The sequence below is a fragment of the Drosophila serrata genome, unplaced genomic scaffold (genome assembly GCF_035046125.1).
Source record: "Drosophila serrata isolate PLE 108 unplaced genomic scaffold, ASM3504612v1 contig_184, whole genome shotgun sequence".
Classification (NCBI taxonomy): Eukaryota; Metazoa; Arthropoda; class Insecta; order Diptera; family Drosophilidae; genus Drosophila; species Drosophila serrata.
Genome location: NW_028257082.1, coordinates 7,332,253 through 7,356,863, shown reverse-complemented (window position 1 = coordinate 7,356,863; position 24,611 = coordinate 7,332,253). Strand labels below are relative to the sequence as shown.

At 39.6% G+C, this 24,611-nt stretch overlaps 4 protein-coding genes across 16 annotated transcripts in view; 3 read left to right on the top strand and 1 right to left on the bottom strand.

The window, feature by feature from the left end:
- The window catches only part of Camta (Calmodulin-binding transcription activator), a 43,502-nt gene extending 40,134 nt beyond the window's left edge, over positions 1-3,368 (top strand). For 7 of the 11 annotated variants that reach the window (XM_086828656.1, XM_086828651.1, XM_086828655.1 and 4 more), the window contains 3 exons: positions 10-84; positions 315-428; positions 489-3,368. In XM_086828656.1, coding sequence (XP_086684782.1) covers positions 10-84; positions 315-428; positions 489-564 — 265 coding nt within the window. In that variant the 3' untranslated portion in view covers positions 565-3,368. Of the gene's footprint in view, positions 1-9; positions 85-170; positions 199-314; positions 429-488 lie in introns of all 11 variants that reach the window. The other 4 variants (XM_086828658.1, XM_086828654.1, XM_086828657.1 and 1 more) reach the window with 1 other exon arrangement.
- The window catches only part of LOC110189235 (uncharacterized), a 108,866-nt gene that overhangs the window by 30,765 nt on the left and 53,490 nt on the right, over positions 1-24,611 (bottom strand). The gene's annotated exons all lie outside the window — the stretch shown is intronic.
- Positions 5,830-19,478, top strand: Wnt2 (Wnt oncogene analog 2). Of its 3 annotated transcripts, none has more exons than XM_086828680.1 (5): positions 5,830-5,925; positions 18,038-18,255; positions 18,405-18,694; positions 18,753-18,940; positions 18,999-19,478. In XM_086828680.1, the coding sequence occupies exons 2-5, from the start codon at positions 18,063-18,065 to the stop codon at positions 19,309-19,311; spliced, it is 984 nt and encodes a 327-aa protein (XP_086684806.1). In that variant the 5' UTR covers positions 5,830-5,925; positions 18,038-18,062; the 3' UTR covers positions 19,312-19,478. The 3 variants fall into 3 exon arrangements, with proteins under 3 accessions (XP_086684806.1, XP_086684805.1, XP_020814801.2); XM_086828679.1 differs by lacking the exon at positions 5,830-5,925 and adding an exon at positions 8,044-9,140 and having other exon boundaries at positions 18,043-18,255; XM_020959142.2 differs by lacking the exon at positions 5,830-5,925 and adding an exon at positions 8,044-9,140.
- Positions 20,995-24,611, top strand: part of brp (ELKS/RAB6-interacting/CAST family member bruchpilot) — a 41,435-nt gene continuing 37,818 nt past the window's right edge. Inside the window, exons 1-2 of the mRNA XM_086828678.1 lie at positions 20,995-21,089; positions 22,411-22,977. The gene's annotated coding sequence lies outside the window, so the exon portion shown is untranslated. The remainder of the gene's footprint in view (positions 21,090-22,410; positions 22,978-24,611) is intronic.

The window sequence follows — 24,611 nt, the reverse complement described above, 5'->3', positions numbered from 1 at the left end:
TTTTCACAGGCGAACCTACTCGCAATCCACCCAAAATCAAGCTGCCAGAAAAATCCAACAGTTTATGAGACAATCACGCATCAAGTAAGTACTACTAATTGATTCAATTAATTAGTCTCTAAGTCTAATGCTAAGCTAACTCATCGGATGTAATGTAATTTGCACGCAAGCATTTGGGATGGCAATTTGACGACTTTGGTAAGACCGTGGAAAGGTTTTGGTTTTAGTTTTTAAACTTGTTGATTTCCAAAGTTTATTTGAACCTCCTAACCTTACACAAACTAATCCAAATGTATTTATTTAATAACCAACAGACTACAGAAAGAGCGAGCCGAAAAAGAGAAGCTGGTGCACCAACGCAGGGCGGAATACCTTCAAAACTTGCAGTTTCAAGGGCAGCAGGAAATGTTGGTGTGCCACGAAAATAGGTCAGTGAACCACAATTATATATATATTTAATTAAATAATTAATTTGATTGATTTCACAGCAATTCAGCAACGAGTAGTGGCAACACCGGTGCCAGCAACATCAACAATCTACACCAAATACAATCCAATCAGTGAGGGTCGCCAACTGAGTGAAGAACTTTTAACATAGGAACGAGCTGCATGTTCCATAAGAATTTATGAATAGCTTTAACAATCGAGTGAAACTTTCTACTTTCGTATTCGTTGTTCCCATTAGGACAAACCAATCCCAAGCACCTCTATATATAGTGGAACTTTGTTTCTCTAAAACTCTCTAGATCTTACACCACATACAAACTCACACTGAATTAGTAGCAACTAAAACCTGCACTTTGATTCATTTGCCTAACGAATTTTAAGAAAGTATGTATTTTCAAACCGAAATGTAGTTGCCTAGGTTAGTGTTTTTTTAAAGGGTATTATCTTAAACCTAACTAAAGATCGGACTCCAGGGAGAAGATGAGAACACAATTTTTCCATTTGTCAACTCGAAAGAACTTATTACCGAAGCCTTTGAAAACAACAACTTTTTAACTCCAATTGTAGTGGAAAACGTAGCCTGCAAAATATATTATATTATATATATATACATACGATTTAAACCAATATTACGCATGTGTATGCCTCTAAATAGTTACATTTGTATATAGATAAGGCCTAACTCGAGGATAACTAACTAAATAAACTCTAGTCTATTTTAACGTATGTATTACCAAGCTCTGCGATGCGACTATGCTTGTCTTTAAAGCAAAAAAAAAAAGAAAAACAAACAAAAAAATATATAAGAAAAGCATTAATCCTCGATCCTAACTAGTTGCTAAATGCTAGCTCCTTAAGACTCCACTTAAAGTATAAAAAAAGCAAACGTTGTTGTTGATTTCTAAAATCAGATTCGTATGGCGTTCTATCATGTTTCAAAGAAAGCAAACTCTATTCTAATTTCCCCTAAGCAAGTACTTACTACGATAAATGTGTACCAAGTCCTAACTTATCTAGACTAAGCCTAGCTAATGATAGAAGAAATCAAAGAGCAGAAGAAGCCTTTGGGCTTTGGCATGGAATTTCCAACTTTTTGCTGTCGCTAACTCCCCCCAAGTCAGTCTTCATTGCTCGATAAAGACAAATATATATATATATATATATATATATACATATATATATGCAAGAGAGTAAAGTTTTTAAACTAAATGTAACAATAAATGAATTTTTGTAAATTATTTTTGTCCGTCCACATTGTTAGCTTTCATAACATACCAACAAGAACATATATACTTACAAATATACAATATATAAATATATATATAATATAGAAAGAGCCGATACTGATACTGATAAAGTACCCCTCAAGTTCGTATTAACAAAAACACATACAGACACACAGGCTGCGAAAACTATGGGTAGCACCTTAGTTATACAGGCACTTACCTCCAGCAGAGCAAGACACCATAAATAAAATCCCCAAAAAAGAATAATAATTAATATAAAAAACCAAGTGCAAAAAGGCAGACTGTACTCAACGAGCATGTTTTTGGTCACAATCAGAGGGTATTGGAAGTGCAGCTGTTGTGGGCGGGATCTAGGATTTATCACATTGTTAACTATTTAACTACGAAACTATTATACTTAATTCGCACTATTATATTACTCGACGAAACTTTGATTGCATTTTGCTCCAACTTAACTATGTATAAATCTGATAACTGATTCGAAATGAAGACTAAATACGATTTCACTACTCAACTGACTTAAGAATTGCAATCAATTTTGTTAAAACTGTTTAGGCAGGGTGTTAGATATGTATGAAAACAGCTGATAACTTAAAACCAATTAATTGCAATATTTGCACATCTTACACACACATACTAAACTCGTAACACCCACACACACACTTACACACAATTTATAAACCTCAAAGTAGCAACCTGAGTGTGTTTTAAAGAAAGTAAGACAGTGAGAAAGTCTTTTTTAGATAGAGAGAAAGGCGCGGCGAGGCCAAAAGGCAGAGAAAACTTAAGTACCTTAAGCCAATTGGCACTAAAACTAAACTTAAATCTAACAAAAAAGAAATAAAAAACAATTAGAAATACCGAAATATAACAAGTGGAGGTGTTTTTTTCGAAAACATCCTAGCGGATTGTAGGGCCTATAGCCTAATATAGTTTTGTTTGAATGTTTTTTCTTTCAACTGAACTAAAAATCTTTGAAAAAACAAATTATGCAATGCAACACCAAGATTGTTTATAGTATCTAACGAAACTTTACACAATACCAATGAATCTATTATAGCCAACATAATTGGATATTTGTACTCACATATCTGTTAGATCATTTACACCTATATATCTTCTTCGTCTTATTATAACTTCTAAAGTGCGGCGGTCTACTTCCACTTTGACTTTAAACTGAACTTCAACTTCAAATCCAAACTACAACTACAACTCCAACTTCAGCTAGTTAAATAATAACAACAAAAAAATCAAGCATAAAACCAACACTATCCCCAAATCCAAATTGAAATATATGGCAGCTTGAATTTGAATCGTTTGTTTCCGATTTTCAGCTTAGTAGATGCATCGGTAAGAAACTGTTAACTAAAACCCTTAAGCGAAATATACCCTAGCGTGTACTCTTTTTAAATATTATACCTAACTTGTACGGGATACTTAGCATGAACTATACACATACATATATCCGCAAGCTATATAGAAATGTTTAACGAAAAAAATCAACGTATTATTATTATATGTACAGATTCAGAAACACACAACAACAAACAACACCCACAACACAAAAGCATAGAGTTATATATACAATATACAATATATATATATTGTAAAACGACTTTCCAGTTTCTGTAAAATTGTAATTACATCCAATAAAGTTTAATTCAACACTTTAAACTGGTCCTAGTCTTTATCCTTGGCCCATCTAGAGGCCCTTTCCCTGTCTTCTTGCCGACCTGACAAACCAATTAGTAATCAATTTGTCTAAGTGAGCCGCCTAACAGCTGGCGCCAGTCATTATCAATGGATTGTCCTTCGGACTAACCCTATCTTCCCAAAAGGAAAGCAAACTTCAGGTAACAAAAAATTAATAAGAAAAAATACCCTCAGCTGCTTGGGTCATTGGGCATTTCCTTTTCTTCCAGTTTTTCCTCTTTCCCCCGGGGCTCAGCTCTCAATTAACACTTGCCGCACTGCGGGGGCGGGGCCGAGGATGAGCTAATGGGGCGTGGACGCAGACACATCTGTATCTTTGTATCTGTATCTTTTAGCTGGGCTGCGTTGTTTCGTAATTACGAGCACAATGCAAAATGCCAAGGCATTCGCACTCGCACTGGCAGTGTCTTGTTAATAAATCGCCCAACTCTCGACCTTTTGCCGCTGCTGCTGCTGGAAATCGGATGCCGGAACCTTTCCGCTTTTCCAGCTCAATTTACACTTGTTTATGGCCAATCGCCATGCTGTTTAGTCCACAAACAAAAAAAAATCATATTCATTTTCCGAATGCGATTTTCTCGCTCCTCGGGGCCTGATCGCTTCACTGGCTGGCTGCTTGACATTCGGTCTGTCAGCAGCGGAAGCTGCTGCTCCGCTGGGTAATGTGAAACCAAGCGTTGCCCTCCGTTAGCGCTTTCCAGCCACAACAATAAACCGAAAGCAATTCTCTCTCTCCAGTTTTTATTGTATTTCGGTTGTTTTTATTTTTGTTTTTTGGTAAAGAGTAGTCGTTGTTTAGTTGGAATTTTCGGGCTATTCATGATTGTTTCAGTGCCTTGTTTTGTGTGTTCGTTTTATATATTATTTTATGGTCATTGAGTGACGCTGCCACTGTGAAGTGGCGTAAGCCGGCTTCCATTCAGTTAAAAAGGGCAAAGGTAGCCAATAAAATTGGAATGGGTTCTCTTTTTATTTTTTTAGAGGTTCTAATTTCATTTCATTCAATTGGGTTGTTTAAACAAAATGTGAAGATTTTCAATCACAATGAAATTATAAAATTAATTACACAAACAAAAGACTTGAACAAAAAACTTGACCCAAAAACGGTATTCGTATCTAGAAATTTACATCTGTGTTAATTTCTATTATCACAGGAATAGGAAACTATATAAAATTAGTTTAGGAACGTACAATATATAGATAAATATATAAATTTGAATGAAAGAAAATTGGGGAAAGCTTATTGCCATTTTAAAACAATAAAAAAATACAATGAAGTAATATCGATTTTCCTATTTAGTTGATATAGTTGTCAGAAAATAATAAATGATCAGAAGTTAAAAACAAAACGATCATATCTAGCAGTAAAATATAGATACATTTGTTTTAAACAAAAGTAAAGTAAGCTTTCATAATTAAATTACTTGAAGAAGACAGAAAGAAAGAAATAATTATTATATTAATAGTACCCTCAAAGGGAATTATAATTTCAGTCGGAAGCTAAGAACATAATGAATAAGCCATTTCCGATCCCATAAATCATATATATTCTTGATCAGCATTTACAGGCAAATTTTTCTAGCTGTACCCGGCCGAAATGTATTTTTTTTTTTTCAGAATTTTCCATTTTTTGAAAAAAGGAAAGGGGTTACATCGTTAAAATTTTCGAAAACGGCCAAAAATTCACATTTAAAATGGAGTATGCAGTTTTATTAACTGTCTAATAAGTAATATAAAAACGCTTTCCGAATTGAAATTTATGCATTTTTGACTTAGTTATGATAATTTTCATGATATGGTATATGGGTTTATGATTTTCGAAATCTCGAATCTAGCTTTGTTTCTTTTAAAAAACATAATAAGTGCTATACAATTGTTTAGAAATTAAGAAGGACTATTTAATTTAATTTGAAAAAAGTGATCGAGGACATGAAACCGTTTTAAGACCGCTATTTTTATGATCTATTTTCAGTTTTCTGTAAATATTGTTCCCAAAAACAGGACATTTAATCAGTGTTGATAGAGGTGTGAAAACGTTAAGAAAAATAAACAGCAAAAAAACATTTCCGACTTTAATTGCTCTTAAATCTCCAAAGGTGGCAAGGAACTAAAACGGTCTTTAATTTGGGATTAAGACAATTGATTCCCCTCCCGTGGAGAACACCCACAAGCCTCGTGAGCGTTTTGCTACAATGTTGCAGCGACATTTTCACGCTGCTGCTGCTGTTGCTGCTGCTAATCAGCGATCGATTGGCTGCCATAAAGAGACTTTGGAGGGGCCATAAAACAATTATCTTGAATTTAAAAGTCTTGGCACACAATAAACTAAGCCATACTCGTAGGTACTTGTCTCTGGAATCTGGGTCAGGCTAAAGCAGTGATTGGGCCCAAGAGTATGTTATGGGTATTTACCTCAATCGGAGGTGACGACACTTGCCGATAATTGACGTTCACCATTATTGGGATTAACAGTGAGCAGCGCATCGTCATTCTAGCTAGTGAGTCAGACCAAGATCAGGTAAGTACAACAATGGCTGTTCAATTGTTTTGCGAGCCTGAGCCACCTGTTTATTGTAAGCTGTCAGCGCTTTCCACCAAACTGTTTAAATTAACTTAATTGCATTTAATAGGCTGCCATCGAGTGTTACTCCAACGGCACTAAACACATCTTGTAGCCCGTCAGAGACAGACCTGGCCTGGCCTGGTCCGGTCGTGAGAAGTGAGCCTGTCTGGCGGCCTGCCCAGGAATTAGCATAAATGACATATCAATTAAGACGACACACGTATCCGAGAAATGCATTAGATGGTCGGCCTTCTTGGCCACTTTTGCAGCTACCGTTTGTGGAGGTGGTCGGGGGAGAAGCCGGAGTCGAAGGAGGTTCCATGGTAGCTGTTGGCAGTGTTGGTAGAAAAATAAAAAATGAACAAATTTCCCAACTGGTCAAGAGGCGGACTGTAAATAACTGTCGATAAATCATTTTGAACAAATGTTCAAAAACAATTTGTAAAAAAATAACGCAGCAATCGCGCCTCTGTTGTAGTTGAAGTTGATGCCAAAGTCAACACACACAACAAGTTATAAATTTGCGAAAAAGCCACAAAACACACATTTGTAGCCGCACTTTGATGAACATGATTTGTGTTTTGTTCGACACGCTGACAAATCGCCGAATGCAGCCGCAGAGCATGAAGATCTCTGATCGGTTAGCTGAGGCTCATCTCCTCAGCTGAAGCCCCACCGTTTAGGCCCAAAGCCGTTCTCGGCCAACACGACTTTTACCCACATAATTGATTTGATTGCCGACGAAAGTTGTTTCTCGTTTTTTTTTCCCCAAAAAAGGCCCGACTAACATTAAATTGAGGTCTCCGTCATTATCATTCATTCAGCGAGGAGACCAAGTCACGTGCAGGATCGCCAATAGGCCATAATTGATGGGCGAAGAATCACCTGAAGTTGGCTAGTTGCATCCAGCCTCATCGAACAGGGCTCTGCAACTTGGTTGAACAACTTGTTTGCAGCAAACTGAGTCGAGCTCATACCTAGCTTGAGGCTGGTAGTTGCAGTTCGATTGTCCTGTTGGAACGAATAAGTAATTCGTCAATCACAGGATATCAGTCTGTCCTTCTGTCACAAAGAACCGATATCAGTGACTCTAAAAGTTAACTCTACCAACTTGTCTCATAAATTTGTCTTAATTGTGGCTGCTGCTCAACATGTTCCCAGCCACATTTCCCTTAATTTGTCAACATGTTTTGCCTTCAGCCCTTTTTAATATAAGTTTGTCAACAATTTAAGCACAATTAGACAAAGTAAATTAGCCATGTCCATGTTAGGACTGCTTTTGGGTATTGAATATCATAAAGTCGACTGCGGCTTTCCTACTTTCTATGTTCGTTTTGGCACAAAGTGTGATTATTTATCACTTGATTACAATATATATTGTGAAGTATAATAAATATATATAAGATATAGTACATAAATAAAATACAAATGTCTAAGTGACAGTGAAAGCTGTCAAGATCTTTTTCCATATTTTTATATGCAGTTTTGTATAGAAAATTCAAATGTTAATATAGCCATAACTCAGCCAAAAAAGCATCAATTTCAATTCGGAAAGCTGTTCTGTGCTAGTTTTTGTTAGGTTAAAAAATCTGCATACTCAATTTAAAATTTAGGAAAGTTCAAAATTTTGCTTTTTTTTGTCAATTTTAATGATGTAACCCCTTATAAAATTTTAAAATTTTAAAAAAATTTTGAAAATTTATTCTTTGACCGGCCATGGCTAGATCGAATCTGTTGTTGATGCTGATCAAGAATATATATGAAATATGGGGTCGGAAATGACTCCTTCAGGGTGTAGTAAGCTTCAGAATAACAGTAAAATACCCCAAAAGGGTATACAAAATAATTAATTAATATATAATACAAATTAATAATTAATTAATTTAATTATTTATTAAATATACATTGTTTAAAATGTTAGATACTTGTTAAGATGGTTTTTCCCATTTTTTTCTTCACAATCCTCTTTTAGACCCAAAAGACCTTTAACCACCAGTTAAAATCCCATCGAACCCGAACATGTTCGATATCTGCTGGCATGTGAATAGTTTGATTTTTTTTCGGGCTTTGCTCAGTTCTTATTCAAACCTCGCACTCGACAGTCGCAGCGATCAGTGTCCAGTTCCAAGTGCTCAAATAACCCAAAGTGAATCGATCGATCGATCGATCGAGTGCGTCTCCTGGACCCCAAAAAGCGTTTTTGTCGGCTCGTCTTGGCTCTTTAATTGCGTCACTAATGAGCTGCATTTATGTTAATCTCAGCACCCGGGACGTCTAAGCGCTGCACGATCCAAAGATCGGGGATCGATCCCATCTCCATATCGTTCGGCATTCGGCACTTCTTTTGCTTTTCCTTTTCTCATTTTTGGTAGTTTTCACCTGCTGAGCCGTTTATGGTTATTGCCGCAATTCCGTTGTGACAGTCGGAGGCGCTTTATCATAAATTAAAAAATCGTGTAGTCGCCGAGGGAAGGGACCACGGCCCCCACAAAAAACCAAAAGAAAAATAATACTTGGATCCCCACTGATGGATGATGATGCCGCTGATGGCAATTTCGGGTCTGAGTTATGGCCGGGCCAAGTCCGGAGATTTGCATGAATGAAACGCACGCGCTGATAAACGATCTGAAACTGAATCTGAAGCTGGAGCTGGAACCAAAGCTGGTCATCTTTAGCCGCCTGGTGATCACCGATCTTGCGATGACTTAATTGAAACGCCGCTGGCCGAACCGTAGCAGAAGGTGTTAATTAGCATACGAACAAATGGACAAAGCCTTTGCTGTATTTTGGTAGTTTTTTCTCTCGGTTTCGGTCACTTACCGAGTGCTGCCGTCTGCTTTTTCTCGGTTCATTAATAACAAAAAGCAGAGTAAACTTTACCAATAGAAGAAGAGTGTTCCCCTTCGGTCTCGCATGGCATTGGTTTCTGTGTAAACTGTCCAGCTCTTTAGTGGAAATTGGAGACTGGCATTATTATTATTATTGTTATTACTATTGTGCAAAGCTCAGCGAAAGGAAAATTAAGCCTCGAATGTATTGAGACTTTTAGTGCGAATAGAATATGATGATAGTGGCCAGCTGCTGGTGGGCTCGTATTCGTGGATTTGCATCGTCATGTGGAAAATACATAACAAGCTCTTAATCTACATACTCTGGATTATGGAAATAAGGTATAGTAGCCCCATAAATGCTCCATGCCCATTAACATTAACGAATAAACGAACAAACGAACGACCGAAAGTTATGTTAAGTTTCATATAACCCCCAAGGTTTTGCTAGAGTTGGGTTGGGTTTTTCCAGGCATTTTCCCAGCACTTCCCTGCGGCGGCTCCCCTTGGTTTAACTTTTATCGCAGACAGATCTGCACGAGTTGACAACTCTTTCGCTTCGCTTCGAATTTCGATCTGTGTTTTGGTACAAGTTTACCTATCAGGCACATCGCCGGACACGATCGCTAATTTTTATCTCCAGAGCCACGGCTCGATGTATGTTAAATCCTTATCGGAACGCCCAAACAGTAACCGCCTCGGTGGTACTATCTCCTCTATGTATATTCTATAGTTGGCGTTGTGGGCCAATCCGCAGCCAGGCAGCTGTTTGGGGAAAAGGGGGAAAAGCTTTCGGAGAAAAAATCTCATTAAAATTGGCAATTAAATGGCAGGCAGCAACTAAAACACAAAACTGACAGAAAGACAGCAGTCTCTCATCGCGGCGAATCAAGCGAGGAGAGCACCGAGCAAAATAATGGGAATATTTAGGATAAAAGATCCCAAAGATGAATATTTTATGTTCAATTATTACATGCATTTTTCGTATATTTGTATAAGTTCTTCTTATACAACATTTTGAACATTTAATGAAGTATAATTAGAGACCGTAATAACACTTCTAGTCCCAGAGAATCGTTCAAAACAATCTTTATATACCCTGAAGAAAAATATCTGTCAAATATTTCATCTTACAACTGTGTAATTTCCGGGTTAAAGGGTTAAGAAACGTAGTTAAAATTCATGATTCTTATGATTCAGAAAAACAAGATAAATATCATGGATACTAAAGTATTAAATTTATTTACTCTTTAGAAAATTGTTTGAAATTAGTATAGAACAAAATGTAAAGCAAGTTAGCATTGTAAATATCTTTGTAAGGAAACTAAAGATAAAACCTTTACAAAATATAACCACAATTATATAATTAAGTGTCAGAACAATTTAAATAAGGGAACTAATTAATCTTTAACTACAAATATTACCAAATCCATCCGTTTCAAGTTGCTCAGTAAATTCTTTTAACAAAATCCCATTAAGCTTTAAGGCTTCTACTTGTTTTTCTATCTGTATCTGAAACCATGGCTAAAATCGGATTCAGGATAGAGAGGGGTGGTGCCTGGGGGAGGAGCAACGACAAGTGGAAATCAATTTTTGCCATAAACTCATCAACGTTGCCTTGTGTATAGACCTGCCGTGTGTGTGTGTGTGTGTTTGTTTCGACTGCTATCTAATTGCCTTGATGCAGTTGCAACTTGCAATAAGTTGAGTGTATCTTAAAGATACGCGCTCGCAACTTGATGGGGCAGGAGGCTTTCCTCTGTTTTTCTCTCTGTCAGTGGGCTGGTCTGTCAGTGGGCAGATCTCCCAGTAAAACCGAAAAAAAAGAATAAGAAAAGAGAGAAGCAAGAAGCTCCAAAGGGTCTTAACCCAGAAAATGTTTAGCTCGTGTAATTGAGGTTACCTGCAATTTTAAAGCGCATGCCCCGGCACAGGAAACCAGCTGCATCCTCCAGATACAGATGCATCTCCTCATGCTCATCGTACATGGACAATTGGAACGCATGAACGTGCAGACAAACGCTCAAATTGCGATCAAGATCACTCTGCGCCAGTTTGTGCCAGCATTTACAAGCCCCCCAAAAAGGCATAAACTCTTGCCAGGTTTTGCCAGTCGCCGCCAGTCGGCCAAGTTTCCACGTTTCCTCGTTTCCCAGGCCAACCTGTGCAATGCCAACACTGTGCGGGAGCCGTCGCCTGGCATCCCATCGGAACGGTGGTCGAGGAATCTCTTCTTTTTTCTCAGTTTTTAGGCCTGGTCTGGCATTGTGGCTCTTACCACTCTGAGTTTTTTGTGGCTACGACTGTGGCTATGGATGAGTGATCGACTGCAAACCTCAAAGCACAAACAAAACTATCTGCGTTGATCTGTTTGCCAGGGCGAGCGATGGCTATAACGATGTTGGATGGTGACGGCAAGGGCGAGAGCGAGAGCGAGAGCGATTCAAGCCAGGCCAACTGACTGGCTAACTGCCTGAGTGGCCATTCGACCACTTGGTCTCTGCCAATTGTCCATGACGAACGATCCGTTTTGGCTTTTACCTGTTACATGGACACGGCATGCATGCACAGAGAGAAAAGCTTGCAAAAATAAATTAGGAGAAAACCGGAAAAATAATTTATAACTTGCTGTGGCTTTCAAGATAACTTGCATAGCAGATTATAGTACCCATAAATAAATGTTTTGAATACTTTTAAATGAAAAAAAGACCAAAGCATACAAAGGACCTCTTCAGAATTTAAGAACTTCAATTGCTCTACAATTCCCAACTGGATCTAGCTGGTGAACACTCAAGTTAGATACTAATGAGGTTGATATATTGACCTTTGAACAGTTGTACATCTTCTTTAAAATCCCGTAAAGTCTGTTAAAATTCTTCATCTATTATAAAAATACTTAAAAGTTGTTTAAAATATTATATCCTTTCAATGATTCACCCAAATATTTTCTCTCAGTGCTTGTACATATGTCTTTCTCTGGTCAATTACGTCGTCGTTTTTGTGGCCAGGATGGCCAGCAATTGTTGCTGTTGCCGTTTGTCTGAGCGTGGCAGCGACATTTTTCTTGGCCATGACCATGGTCTGCTCCGCTCCAGTGCTCCTCCTTCTACTCCTCCTCCTCCTGCACCTACTCCTCCTGCTCCTCCTCGTTTCAATGCTCCTCCGCTTGGCCCCCCTCTTTTGGAATATTTGTATTTTATTGATGGCATGTTGAACAGCCTTTATGGGTTTTCGGTTTGTTCACTGCCCCCTTTGCCTGGGCCACTCCCTCTCTATCCCCCTGGTCCCGATCCCGGCCCCGCCCACTTTACATGCAGCTGGAGGAGAGCAAAGCTGTTTTATCAGCGCACACGGAACTTTCAAATGCGCCCGAAAAGCGAAGGGGAAGCAAAGGGGAACCCCACGAGCATTCCCTCCTGGACCAACGCATTGTTTTGGTCGGATTAAAGCGCCTTTGTTGCTTCCGCCTCCAATTGGCGCTTGGCAAACTTGGAGGTGGAGATGGAGATGGAGGTGGAGGTGGAGTTGGCCAAGGAGAGGAGAACTTGAGGCGGAGACAGGGTCCGCGGAGGGCCATGAACATGTCAGCAAGGCATGTAATTACCAGACGGAGCGCCGGTCATATATATCTGCCTGCTATTGGAGGCGCTACCGGTCAGATACCATAGAGCCAAGTCCAGGGAATAAAACCTAAGCAATATGTTTGCTAGAAGGTCGTGTACTATGAGATACTTATTATTTGATTGGGAGATATTTAAGAGATATTATAATATGCGTATTTTATGAAAGAACTGTTCCTGATTTGTTAGAAGAACTTAAGAACCCAATTTAACTTAATAGTAGTTGGTAATTTGTTCTTAGTTCTGTTTAGGTTATGATCGAACTCTTTAAAGCAAAGACAGTGACTATAACTCTCAACTTTAAGTAAATAACTTCCTTGTTCTACATTTAGCTTGGCACATATTTATAGGTAATGCTTTCTTCTTATAGTTTTCTATTTACAAATACATTATACCCTTTTCCTCTTCAATTACTGGGTATAAATAGCCAAAGCCGCCTGCACAGCGGTGGGTCGAAACTATTTGGCCGACTAGATTCGCACAATTATGACAGGGCCCTAGACTTAGCCTCCAGCCTATATACATATATATCTATATATATATATATATATATACAGACATTTATACAGTTCCCTGATCGCCAGTGGCTGCCGCTACGCCTGCGCGTGAAAATATTAAACTCATATTTTTATGAGGCTCCAAAGTGCGCATTAAGTCAGCATTTCTTGTGGCTTTTTTTGTTGCTGCTGCTGCTGTGGCTGCTGCTTCTGGTTTGGGGCTTGTTATTGGCCCGCCTTGAAGTCAGAGGGGGCAACGAGGAGGAGGAGGAGGAGGAGGAGGCAAGCATTTATGCTGCATTAGTGGCCCCGTCTTGGCTGCCGTTGAATTATGCACTCGGCTTAATCCATTTTTAATGAGTCCGCCGGCGTTGTGTCGTGGCAAATATTTTTGTGCAAATTAGTGGCTGTGAGGAATCACCAATTTGTCCGACGGCAGAAGCCATAAGACTGTCAATGGAACTAGTTTCGCATTTTGTAAATGCCAACTCAGGCTCTATTTAGCACAAGGAGGCAGAGGCGGAAGCGGTATCAAGTTCATGACAGGTCCTTGCTCTCACGCAGCATAAAGGGTCACGAACACAATCCCGATATAGAACTGGAGATAAACACAACAAAAAAAAGTAAAGCAGTCCAAGGACTATGAGCAAAAAAAAAGCACAGGGGGAGAATCAAAAACAAAGCGCGAATCAAGCACACGTGACTTGGGCTGTTCAAGATTCTGAAGGGATCTTGAAGAGGTTTTGGAAAGGGTTCTACAGAGAACAAAATTATGACCAACATTTGTCAGAAGATTTAGATGGTTTTGAGGATCATTAAGAGGCTTGAAAAGGAGTTTACAGAGTCTTAAATTGTAGACAAAGTTTGTCAAACCTTAAGGATATACAAAAGGTTGTAGAGAGATTACAATTATGGTCAAAGTTTGTCAAAAGATATAGAATATTTTAAGGGTCATGTAGTGGCTTTTAGTGAGACCTAAATTATAGTCACAGTTTATCAAAAAGTCTACAAAATTCAAAGGGCAAAATGTATAGATCCTGTAGAATGTTTAGACCTTAGATTTCTCTAAGACAAGACTACATTAATTTGTAATATATAAAGTATAATGCTATCTAGAAGCTGCATGTAAATTTGTACAGATATTTTAGGGTTTTTATTTTATATTACTAACTAAAGAAAGTCTTATAAAAGATAAACAAAATATTGCTGAACTTACTCTTAATATCTGCCTTGATACTCTTGTTTCGCTAAAAGAATCTATTAATTGTGTATCTCGCATTCATTTTTAAATATTTCAACTTCAATTGGTTTTGTTTTTCTGGAATTCTAAATGCCAATCAGTATTCAAAATCGTTTGTTAAGTAACCCCAACTTTATTGCTAATAAGTAACTCTAAATTATAGATCAATTTAAATGATTTTTCGTCTGTGTAGAAGTCTGGAACTGAAATGTGTTCTGTTAATGGCGAAGATGATGATGATGAAATTGTCGGCGTTGACATGCAACAGGGCAACCGGCAACCGGCTGAAGGGGCGGGCCAAGCGACAAATTAAATAAAGCAGCTAAAAACAAAAGGGTTTGCGAGGAGTTGGAGATGGCTGCCTTGATTGCGTTTCAGTTTTGGAGTACGGGTACGGAGTTCAGAGGAGGAGGAGTATGTGAGGTGTACCAAGGTGCGGGGTGGCTTGACGGTCACGCTGAGCGAACGCACGTAAAAGCTATTGACTAACTGACTGACTGACTGATTGGATGACTGACTGACGGACTGAAAGACTGACTAACTGCCTGAGCGGATGCTCCCAACTGCTGACAGATCGATCGCGTATTTTGGGCCAAGTCTGGAGTTGAAGGTTTTGCTGTTGCGGTCGCCTCCCTTCCTTGCGGACCTGTTAAACGAGCCTAATTATTAGTTTTACCACCAATTTCAACGTCGACTCGAGTTTGAGCCATGTTAACAGCGTGTTCAACAAGCCAGCAACAACGCTGCAAAGCGATCGCATATCGCAAATCGACGATCACAGCGATCAGAGCGATCGACAGGCGAGGGTTTTCAAGCTCATGTCTTCGTGCTCCTCTGCGGTTGGTAAAATGTGTAATTTCTGTAAATTGATTTAATTGCTGCATTTAAGAGTGCCTCGCCAGCTGAAGCTGAAGCTCAAGCTGGAGCGGGAATTTCTGTTTAACTCGAAGCTGGAGTTGCAGTTGGAGACACTCGAGTGGCAGGCAGCGAAAGCCACTTGCATTTGTTTTTTACACGGCAAAGAAATGGAAATCGTTTGGAATATATTTAGGATATATCAATATATTATTCTTGGGTTGTAGTAACACAAATATATTTATTAATAGTGACTAGGGTTACTATTTAGAAATTAAATGATTTTTACTTTGTAATAAATATACCATTTCAGGGTATTATAACTTCAGTTAGAAGCTTTCTACACCGTGAAGAAGTCATTTCCGACCCCATAAATCACATATATTCTTGATCAGCATGAACAGCCGAGTCAATCTAGCCATCTCCCATAGAAAAAATTTTTTTTTTCAATTTTTTGAAAAAAATCAAAGGGGTTACATCATTAAAATTTTCAAAAATTTATAAAAATTTGAATTTCTTCAAATTATATATTAAGTATGATGATTTATTTATCTATTAAAAACTAGCATAAAAAAAGCTTTCCGAATGAAATTTAATGCATTTTTGGCTGAGTTGTGAGTTTTTTAAACTTTGGTTCGTCGCTAAAAGTTGTCATATTAAAATATCAATTTAAAAATATTTTAAGCTTAGTTTCGATCAATTTCCAATGCGACCTTATAATTCAATTGTATTCTCCAAAAAGATAAGATACGATTTGGCTTACCGAAGTTAGTTTCCTTACTTTTTTATTGATATTATCTTTGGGACCTTTACATTTCTAGGCTAATAATCAGTATTTTATTTCATAAAAGAACAAGTTCTTTACATTGCTATACCACAATTTGTGTGTAATAAGAAAAGGTTCTTGGTAAAGTATTCATGTTCTTTTAGCTGTCAGATTAAAGTCACAACACTCTTAACATTATAAATATATAACATCAAATTTCCATCCAAAACATAGGCATCACTCTCTTTGATCTAAAATGTCTATAAAATAGATGTTAATGAAGTTGAAAGCCCTTAGTTTTTTCCCCTGTGTAACCATATGGCCTGGCAATTGAAGTTAACGTTGCATTCAAAGTTAACGTTTTGGAGTTGCCCACCCGTGCGCCAGTTGTTTGGCCCGGGGATGTGTTTCTTTGGCTCTTTCCCTGGCTCTTTATTTATTTTTTGTTGGCCCAGACTGTGGACCAAAATCGATCGATCGCATGATTATTGCCGCAGCTGTTTGATGCTGATTGGTTTGGCAGCCGCAACTCGACAGGTTAGACAGCCGACACGTCTCGTGCAGGGGCAGAGGAGGCAGGAAGTGGGGGGGATGTGGGTGAGAGTGGGCGGCAGGTGGGAGGCGCCTCCAAAATATATACATAGAGAGGGAGACAGCAGAAATTGGCAATTTGCAACTCATTGTCAAAACTCATTAATCCCATTTGCCATTTTCGACTGCAAACATTAATTTCGCCATTTAGCTCGACAACTTAACTGAAGTCAAGTTGAAGTCAAAGCTGAAGCTGAGACAGAGTCTGAGTCTGAAGTAAATGCGACTTGATTGGACACTCCAGCCAGTCACGACGGATGGCCAAGCTTCTCCATCTGCATCTCCGTAATTATGGCTAATAATACGGCTGGCGGCTGGGATTTGGCTAAAACTGACAGTACAACGCCCAAGCCCACAGCCACCTGCCATAGATATGATGTTACATGGCAAAAAATCTGTATACCTATAACTTACAAAATTTAATGTTAAGTATTTAAAATAATACAGAAAGGGATACTAACAAATAGGTATTTATTTAAAGCCATATACAAATTGTTTATTAAAGTTTCAGTTGGTTTTTTGCTAAATTTATGATAAAAAATTGAAATATTAAGGAGAGATCATTTTAACATTGTTTTGAAATTTCATTATTAACATTTTAATATTATTTATTTAGGATTTTAATAACGAATCGTAACATATATATATTTAGTTCGGAAATCACAACCTTTTTGGATATCTTTTGCCCTTAAGAAGACCTAAAATATTCCTCTAATTTAAATCAATATTTACATAAGATAATTTTTTGTACAAATCACAGATTCACATAACCATAACTCTGTCAAAAAAGCATCAATTTCAATTCTAAAACCAGTTCTGTGCTAGTTTTTCTTAAGTTAATAAATCTACATACCAAATTGAACATTTTAAGAAATTCAATATTTTGTCAATTTTTGACATTTTTAATGATGTAACCCCTTATAAAATTTTGAAATTTTCGACAAATTTTCAAAAATTTATTTTTTGACCGGACATTGCTAGATCAACTCTGCTGTTGATTCTGATCAAGAATATATATGATTTATGGGGTCGGAAATGACTCCTTCAGGGTGTAACAAGCTTATAAGTGAAATTAGAATACCCCGTAAGGGTATTTTTAAAAATTTTACAGTGTACATTTAAGGAATTGAGCATATATTTCATTACTGCCTGAATGGTTTTATGAGGAGAAGCACATTTAACTTTTCTAATTTATATAAATATTCCAAAAACAAATAATGCTTCAGTGTGGCTTTTCACAACATACCCTTTCATTGCATGTTCTTTACATCGTTTTATTATGGAAAAATATAAACAAATTCTATTATTTCTTTCCGTGCCTCAGACAACTGCCAGGCATTAATCTTGGCCAGACCCGATTCGGTGCTTTTGTGTGTTCGATTGGCTGAGATCCGGAGCTAGAGCTTGGAGCTGGTGGTGGCTCGTGGCTAGGTTTCAGCTCCCTCCAATGGCAAACGAAATGGAAATGCATTTCCAGCCAACCCAAAAAGAGCCGGCGGCATTTGCTGTGCACGACTTTTCAGCCATTGCCAATCGAACGATCCAGATCAACGCCATCGATCGGCATTTGTTTCTTGTCTGTTTATTTACTTATTTATTCTGCTTATATAGCGATATTGTAGCTCCATGAGCTGTTATTTATGGTTCTGTTCGATTTGCCTTCTTGTCAGATTAGTGTCCAGCTTTACATCCGCCATGCTCTGCGGCCGGATTCCGGGCCTGACTCCCGGCCAGCGTCACATGTGCGGCGAGATGCCGGAAGCCCTGATTGCCCTGGGCGAGGGCCACCAGCTGGGCGCCCAGGAGTGCCAGCAGCAATTCCGTGGCCACCGCTGGAACTGCTCCAAGGTGTGGCAGGCCAATGTCTTCGCCCATGTCATACCCACAGGTGAGTGAACATCCCAAGATCTAACTCTCGAAGGCAACGCCCTCGCAGAATAATCTCAAGCAACATTAATATTATTAGACGGAGATTCTCGATTCTTTTATTTGCTGAAGCATTACTTTAGACAAATTTATTTCCCCGATCCTCTCTAGCTTCGCGTGAGGCAGCCTACACCTATGCGATAGCCAGCGCCGGAGCCGCTTATGCGGTAACTGCCGCCTGTGCCCGTGGCAACATCTCCACCTGCGGCTGTGATGTGCGGCACAAGTCTGCGCCAGCTGCTCCAGGTGGAGAAGCACCAGAAGAGCCCTGGAAATGGGGCGGTTGCTCTGCAGACGTGGACTTTGGGATGCGATATGCCCGAAGGTTCATGGATGCCCGGGAACTAGAGCGAGATGCTCGCACGCTAATGAATCTGCACAACAATCGGGCAGGGAGAACGGTGCGTATGAGTAACCTTTCGATTGCTACCTTATTTCTAAGCTATATATATTTTCCAGCTGGTAAAGAAGATGCTGCGCACGGACTGCAAGTGCCATGGCGTCAGTGGGTCCTGTGTGATGAAAACCTGCTGGAAGAGCCTGCCGCCCTTTCGCCTGATCGGCGACAAGCTCATGACAAAGTATCAAAAAGCCAAAACTGTTCAAGCCGTCAAAGGCAAACGTGGACTGAGATTAGTATTAAGCAGGTGAGAAAAGCTCGAGATTGATGTGAAGAGGGACCCTTCAATATCTGAATCTTTGCAGAAAGAAGCATGCCGGTGCGGCTCGTGCCCAGAAACCGGTTCTCGACTGGCCCAAACGCATGGAGCTGGTGTATTTGGAGGCATCGCCCAACTACTGCGAACGCAGCCTTCAGATGGGAAGCCAGGGAACTGGCGGTAGGATTTGCCAACGAAATGGCCATGGTCCCGGCAGCTGTGACCTCCTGTGCTGTGGACGTGGTCACAACACACAACACATACGGCGGAGCAGGCAGTGTCACTGCCAGTTCCGTTGGTGCTGCGAGGTCAAGTGCGAGGAATGCGACGAGAGCTACGAGGAGTTCACCTGTAAATAGACGGAAATGGACGGCCCAGGATGCCGCTATTGCTTGGGGGCTATGTCATAGGAAATGCGTTACTTAAGTATTATGAGAAATGTATTACACTCACAAAAACACAAAACAACACCACCATAAAAACACACACATTCCAGAATAAAGAGTAACAAGTTAACAATCACAAACAATGTGTTTTTATTATAAAATTTATGTTATTTTCAGATGGAGATATTTCAGAGCTTATTTTGGGTAAGTATACTGTATAAGCAACACTAGGGGAGGCGATTTAGCCATGTTTATCTGCCTGTCAGACTTCTCTAAGGTTATCAGAGTAAGATATAATATATATGACAATTGGGAATTCCTTAAATCATAATGTTTGCTGAACATCTGCAACATCGATGTTTTAACAGCATGCTGCATGTGTTGCTCTTAATATTTCTAGGCACATTTGCATTGCAACCTTTTATTGTGCACTTTGTCGTTTTAGATTTCAGTTTGTATACCCTGTCCAAAATACATTGTAGCATTATTCATCTTTATAACTACCTCAATATATAAATATTTTGAATTTTAGTTTGAATGAAATGCATTCTAAATGTACATTTAGCTAGGAAATTTCGTAAATGCTTTCTAAAAACAAGGTACACAAATTAAAAGAAAATTATACAAACTGACTACTTTTTAAACATCTTTTTTATTTTTATATGCATACAATGCAGTGAAGGAATCATTTCCGACCCTATATATCATATATATTCTTGATCAGAATCAACAGCAGATTCGATCTAGCCATGTCCGGTCAAAAAACAAATTTTTGAAATTTTTTCAAAATTTGAAAATTTTATAAGGGGTTACATCGTTAAAATTGTCAAAAATTGGCAAAAATCTGAATTCTTTAAAATTATATATTAAGTACGCAGATTTTTTAACCTTGTAAAAACTAGCACAGAACCGCTTTCCGAATTGAAATTAATGCTTTTTTCGCTGAGTTTTAACATTTTTAATCTTGGTTTAATCAAAAAAGTAGTCATATAAAAATGTATATGTAAAAATAGATGTATTTACTTAATTTAAATTTAAAAACTTTATAAATAATTGTTTTGTTAATTCGTTTAGGTTTTAAACCAAATACAGTTTATAGGTTTTTAGGTGCTTACTAGAGATCTAAACTAAGTCAAAAATAAGTCACTTAAATATTTAATGAAATCAATAAGAACCACAATAAACCTAGCTTCAGATTCAGATTTGATTTGAAAGATTTGAATACTAAATAGTTGCAATTTAAAAACTAAACAAATTCAGCGCATTTACTTTCCATCAACCAAAACCGTAGCATACATTTCAGGGCGGTTCAAATAGTTGGCGCGCAGCATTGCCAGTTTGAAATGATAGCCTCAACCGCAACGTAAGGTGCTGCTTTCTCAGGGAGCGTAACGCATTGCGCCTGGCTTCATATGTATTTTGGCATTGGAATTCCGGATTCCGGAATCCGGATCCATTAAGTTGGCCTGGCAGCTCGCAAACGAAATGCCAGCACTTGCCGAACTGCGCGAGCGCCAAAAAGAAAATTCATTGATTGCAATCGCCAGAGCACTCGCTCTCTCTCTCTCTCTCACAAGTGAGAAGAAGAGGTAGAAGGAGGGGAGGGAAAAGTCCCCGGAAAACTCACCACTAGCAGCGACTATATCAGCGACTGGCTCGCACGAGCGGCGCTCAGTTCTTTGAGGGTAGTTAGTTGGACAACGGCGTTGCCGAAAACGGGCCACCTCAGCTGCCGCACAATACATTTTTGGGTTAGGAACATACACACACACACATACAAGCACACACAGATAGCGACACCAACACCCTCTCGCATTCCCACACACATTCACACACGCAAAGTATATGTATCTCGGGCCAGAGAAATGTATAAGGCCAGGCAAAAAAATCCAACTTAATTGCATTCGCAGCGGCGGCGAAAAGTGAAGAAAATAAAAAACACAAGCATCGCGTGAAAATTCCATTGATTCGCTGTGATCGAAGCACATTAAATAAATAATTTGTACTAGCCACAGTGTATGTGTGTATATCGGTGTGAGTGTGTGTGCGAGTGAGCAGTGAGTGAGTGTGCGTGAGTGGCAGCAAATAGCGCTGGAGGCAGCTCCCTGGATACAGAAAAGTGATTTCCTGCAAAATGTGCTGCGAAAAAATGCTAGAAAATGTAGCCGAAAAGTGCCTTAAAAAGAGGGTCCATTTAACCTACAGTCTTTGTGTGTGAACCGAACAGAGAGTTAACCCTTAACCCTTAACCCATAACGCTTGACGATAAATACCAGTACACACACACACACACACATGGTGTAGCTGTCAATCAAAAAGGAGTAATCTGCCCCACTAAACGTTGCCTATCGATTGGGGCGAAAGAACGGAAAAATTATTATAAATTGCTTCAACCTACATATAAGCCATGCGAGATACGTATATGTATGTGTGTATATATACACACACAGGCACACACACACACTCTGGCACACGCTTACAGCAGAGACATTAAGTTTGAAAAGCCATAAGCTGTATAACAGAGCCTAGAGCCGAGCGAATGAAGTGGCAGAAGGTGGTGCCAGGGCATTATGCTGGAGCCACCCTAGGCCACCCTTAAAGACACCCTTCCCCCTTCACCCCCCCCCCCCCTTTCTCGCATTACGTTGCGCCTTACGTCGTCTGTGAGCGTTGAGCGTAACTCGTGCGTAGAACGCTCTCCACTCTCCTTTCTGCACTCTGCACTCCATTTTTCGGAGCACTCTTCAAACTCCCCTATCTACTCTCTGCCTGGCGGCGCATCTGTGTGGGTGCCACAGTGTGTGTGTGTGTGTGTGTGAGTGAGTGTATGTGAGTGTGCCTCGAATGTGTGTCAGTGGCTTTTTCCTATGCTGTCGCGAGTTCGGAATATAAAAAAACCCGCCTCGTTGGGCACGAAGCCACGAAGCCAAACCACTCGAAACTCGGAGGAGTGAAAAAAATCTGAATGAATACTTTAATTAGTTTTGAAAACAACAAAAAGCTTTTGCGGTGTCTAATTATCGTAATCCTCCTCCTCCTCCCTTTTCTCAAAAAAAAAAACTCTCAACACAGCCATGTACATAAAAACAAAACCCGTTTAAATCATACACAAGATGCAATTAGCCAGCGACCACGACACGCCACGCCACGCCATTACCACCAAAGTCAACAAACTAACTAAAGCCTAACCAAGTGTCATCAACTGAATTAGTGCAACCAGCAGCAGCAAGCAGCGAGCAGCGAGCGGCAAGCTAACCGGAAGCGTAAACGGAAACGGAAATGCCCATTGAGCCGCCTGACAGCAGTAGCAGCGGCAGCAGCGACAACAAATATTGCAATCAAGACGAGCAACAAATCGCCCACACACACATGTAGTTGCAGTGCGAGTTTGCCTCTGTGTGTGTGTGTGTGTGCGCGCGCGCGTGTGAGTGTGAGAGGGAGGCGCAGCAAATTGTTGCGGCTCTGCAAGCCGGAACCGGAAGTGGCAGGTTAGGATAAGGCGGCAAACGAAGGAGGAGCAGCAGCAGCAGCAGCAGCAGCAGCAGGAGCAGGAGCATCCGGAGATAGATTAGCAAAATTTCATTCGCCTGCAAAACGTTAACGAAAAATCATTCAAAATTCATCGCCTAAGCAAAGCGGGTGAGCTATTTAACACACATTACGTATACGTAACACTCACACCCAGTCACAAAAACCAGACACAGACACCCATACACACACACGAAAAGAACTTCAATTTGTGATGTGAACCGTAAGCAATATTGATTTCTGATTTGTGCGTACATGTACATGTATATATCTATCTATATATATATAAGCCTTGTGTAACAGGAGTTGCCATAATTTAACCGTAATCAGTTATGAGTAATCTATACATTGTGCCTGCGGTAACTACTCCCAGTTCCCCTTCTCTCCTTTATGTTGTGATTTCTTTTGATACTTTTCCTTTTGAGACTCGAAATATAATTATAATTTATCGCGATTCCCTGATTGCCTTAGATCTAGTTGGAGTCATAATAATAGTTGTAGACCGAGAGTATAAACCTTAGTTTAGTCTGTAATTTTAGATATATATATATTACCCATACGCCCCGTACGGTTTTCAATCAATCAATCAAACGGATTGGCAAGCAATTTGGAAACTCATAATTAGATATATCAGAGAAGGGGCTTGGTAGATTTCTTCTTTTTGGGGCAGGCTCGAACGCACCTCGCGAATGCTCGCATGATTTGTCAGTTTTTTATATTTCCTTTTCCCAATATATATTTCTTTTATTATTTTTTATGTACGGTGGTTTTCGTGTCAATGCTGCGGTGTTTGCCTTTATTATTTATTTCTTTCGGTTGTTATTTGAGTTGCCTGCTCTAATTTTAGATCAGTCGAATAAGTTTTATTGATTTCAAATTTTAACCTTATTTTACATGTGCCTTGTGTGTGTGTGTGTCAGTGTGCGGGTGTATGTGTGTGTGTGTGTGGGTGCAAGAAAAGAAAAACGCCGCCAATCCATACATTGGGCCAGTGGTAACAACAAAATACGGCAAAATATTTTACGATGACGCTATTGTTGTGAGCAAAAAGAGTGTGTGGCACCGGAGATGCCACGCATTTGCGCATAGCCCCAACCGTGGTGAGTTCGCTCTCCGGCATTTCTCTGAGACTTTCTCCTAGGCCTTCTCTTTACGGATCCAACTCTCTTTCTCTTTTTTGGTGGCGATGGCTATTCAACATGTTTGTTTTGGGGTGGAGCATGGCAGATAGTTTGATAAGATGATGGCCCCGGTCAGCATGCCGTCATCCAGCTCTGGCCCAGACTCCGGTCCCCAGCCTGGTGCCCCCTAAGTATGCAGCTCAAAGTGCAATCTATCTGGGCTTCCTCTTCTGGCCATATACATACTCTACATATATAGTATATAGAGTACATTGCCATGTTTGCCGAGCAAAGTGCAGTGCTTGGGGCTCCCTAATGGCATGGCGATGTAATCGAATCTGGGCCTGATATTTTATGGCCTGTCTGCCATATCCTGACCTCATCTGCTGGCGCTTCCTTCTCCTTTTCGTTTTTATCTGTTGTTTCCTTATATATCTATTTTTTCTTCCTTCTGTGTCACAGCCAGTAGACTCCAGCTAACGGAGTCTGCCGGCTTGTGAATGTGAATGGGCTTCCGGCTTTGCTGATTCGTTTATGCTTTCATTTGAGACGCTGCAGCTGGTGCTGGTGCCGTTGATATCCGCACTCTTGGCCCATTCAGGCAGTCAGGCACCGCCGTTCCGT

What these genes read in the sequence shown, in the direction of transcription:
- Wnt2 (XM_020959142.2), top strand. Translation starts at nt 9,085, where the DNA reads ATGTGGAAAATACATAACAAGCTCTTAATCTACATACTCTGGATTATG. An exon ending in CTCTGGATTATGGAAATAAG is followed by an intron (nt 9,141 to 18,037) that starts GTATAGTAGCCC and finishes CCTTCTTGTCAG; the next exon opens with ATTAGTGTCCAGCTTTACAT. An exon ending in CTGAGATTAGTATTAAGCAG is followed by an intron (nt 18,941 to 18,998) that starts GTGAGAAAAGCT and finishes GAATCTTTGCAG; the next exon opens with AAAGAAGCATGCCGGTGCGG.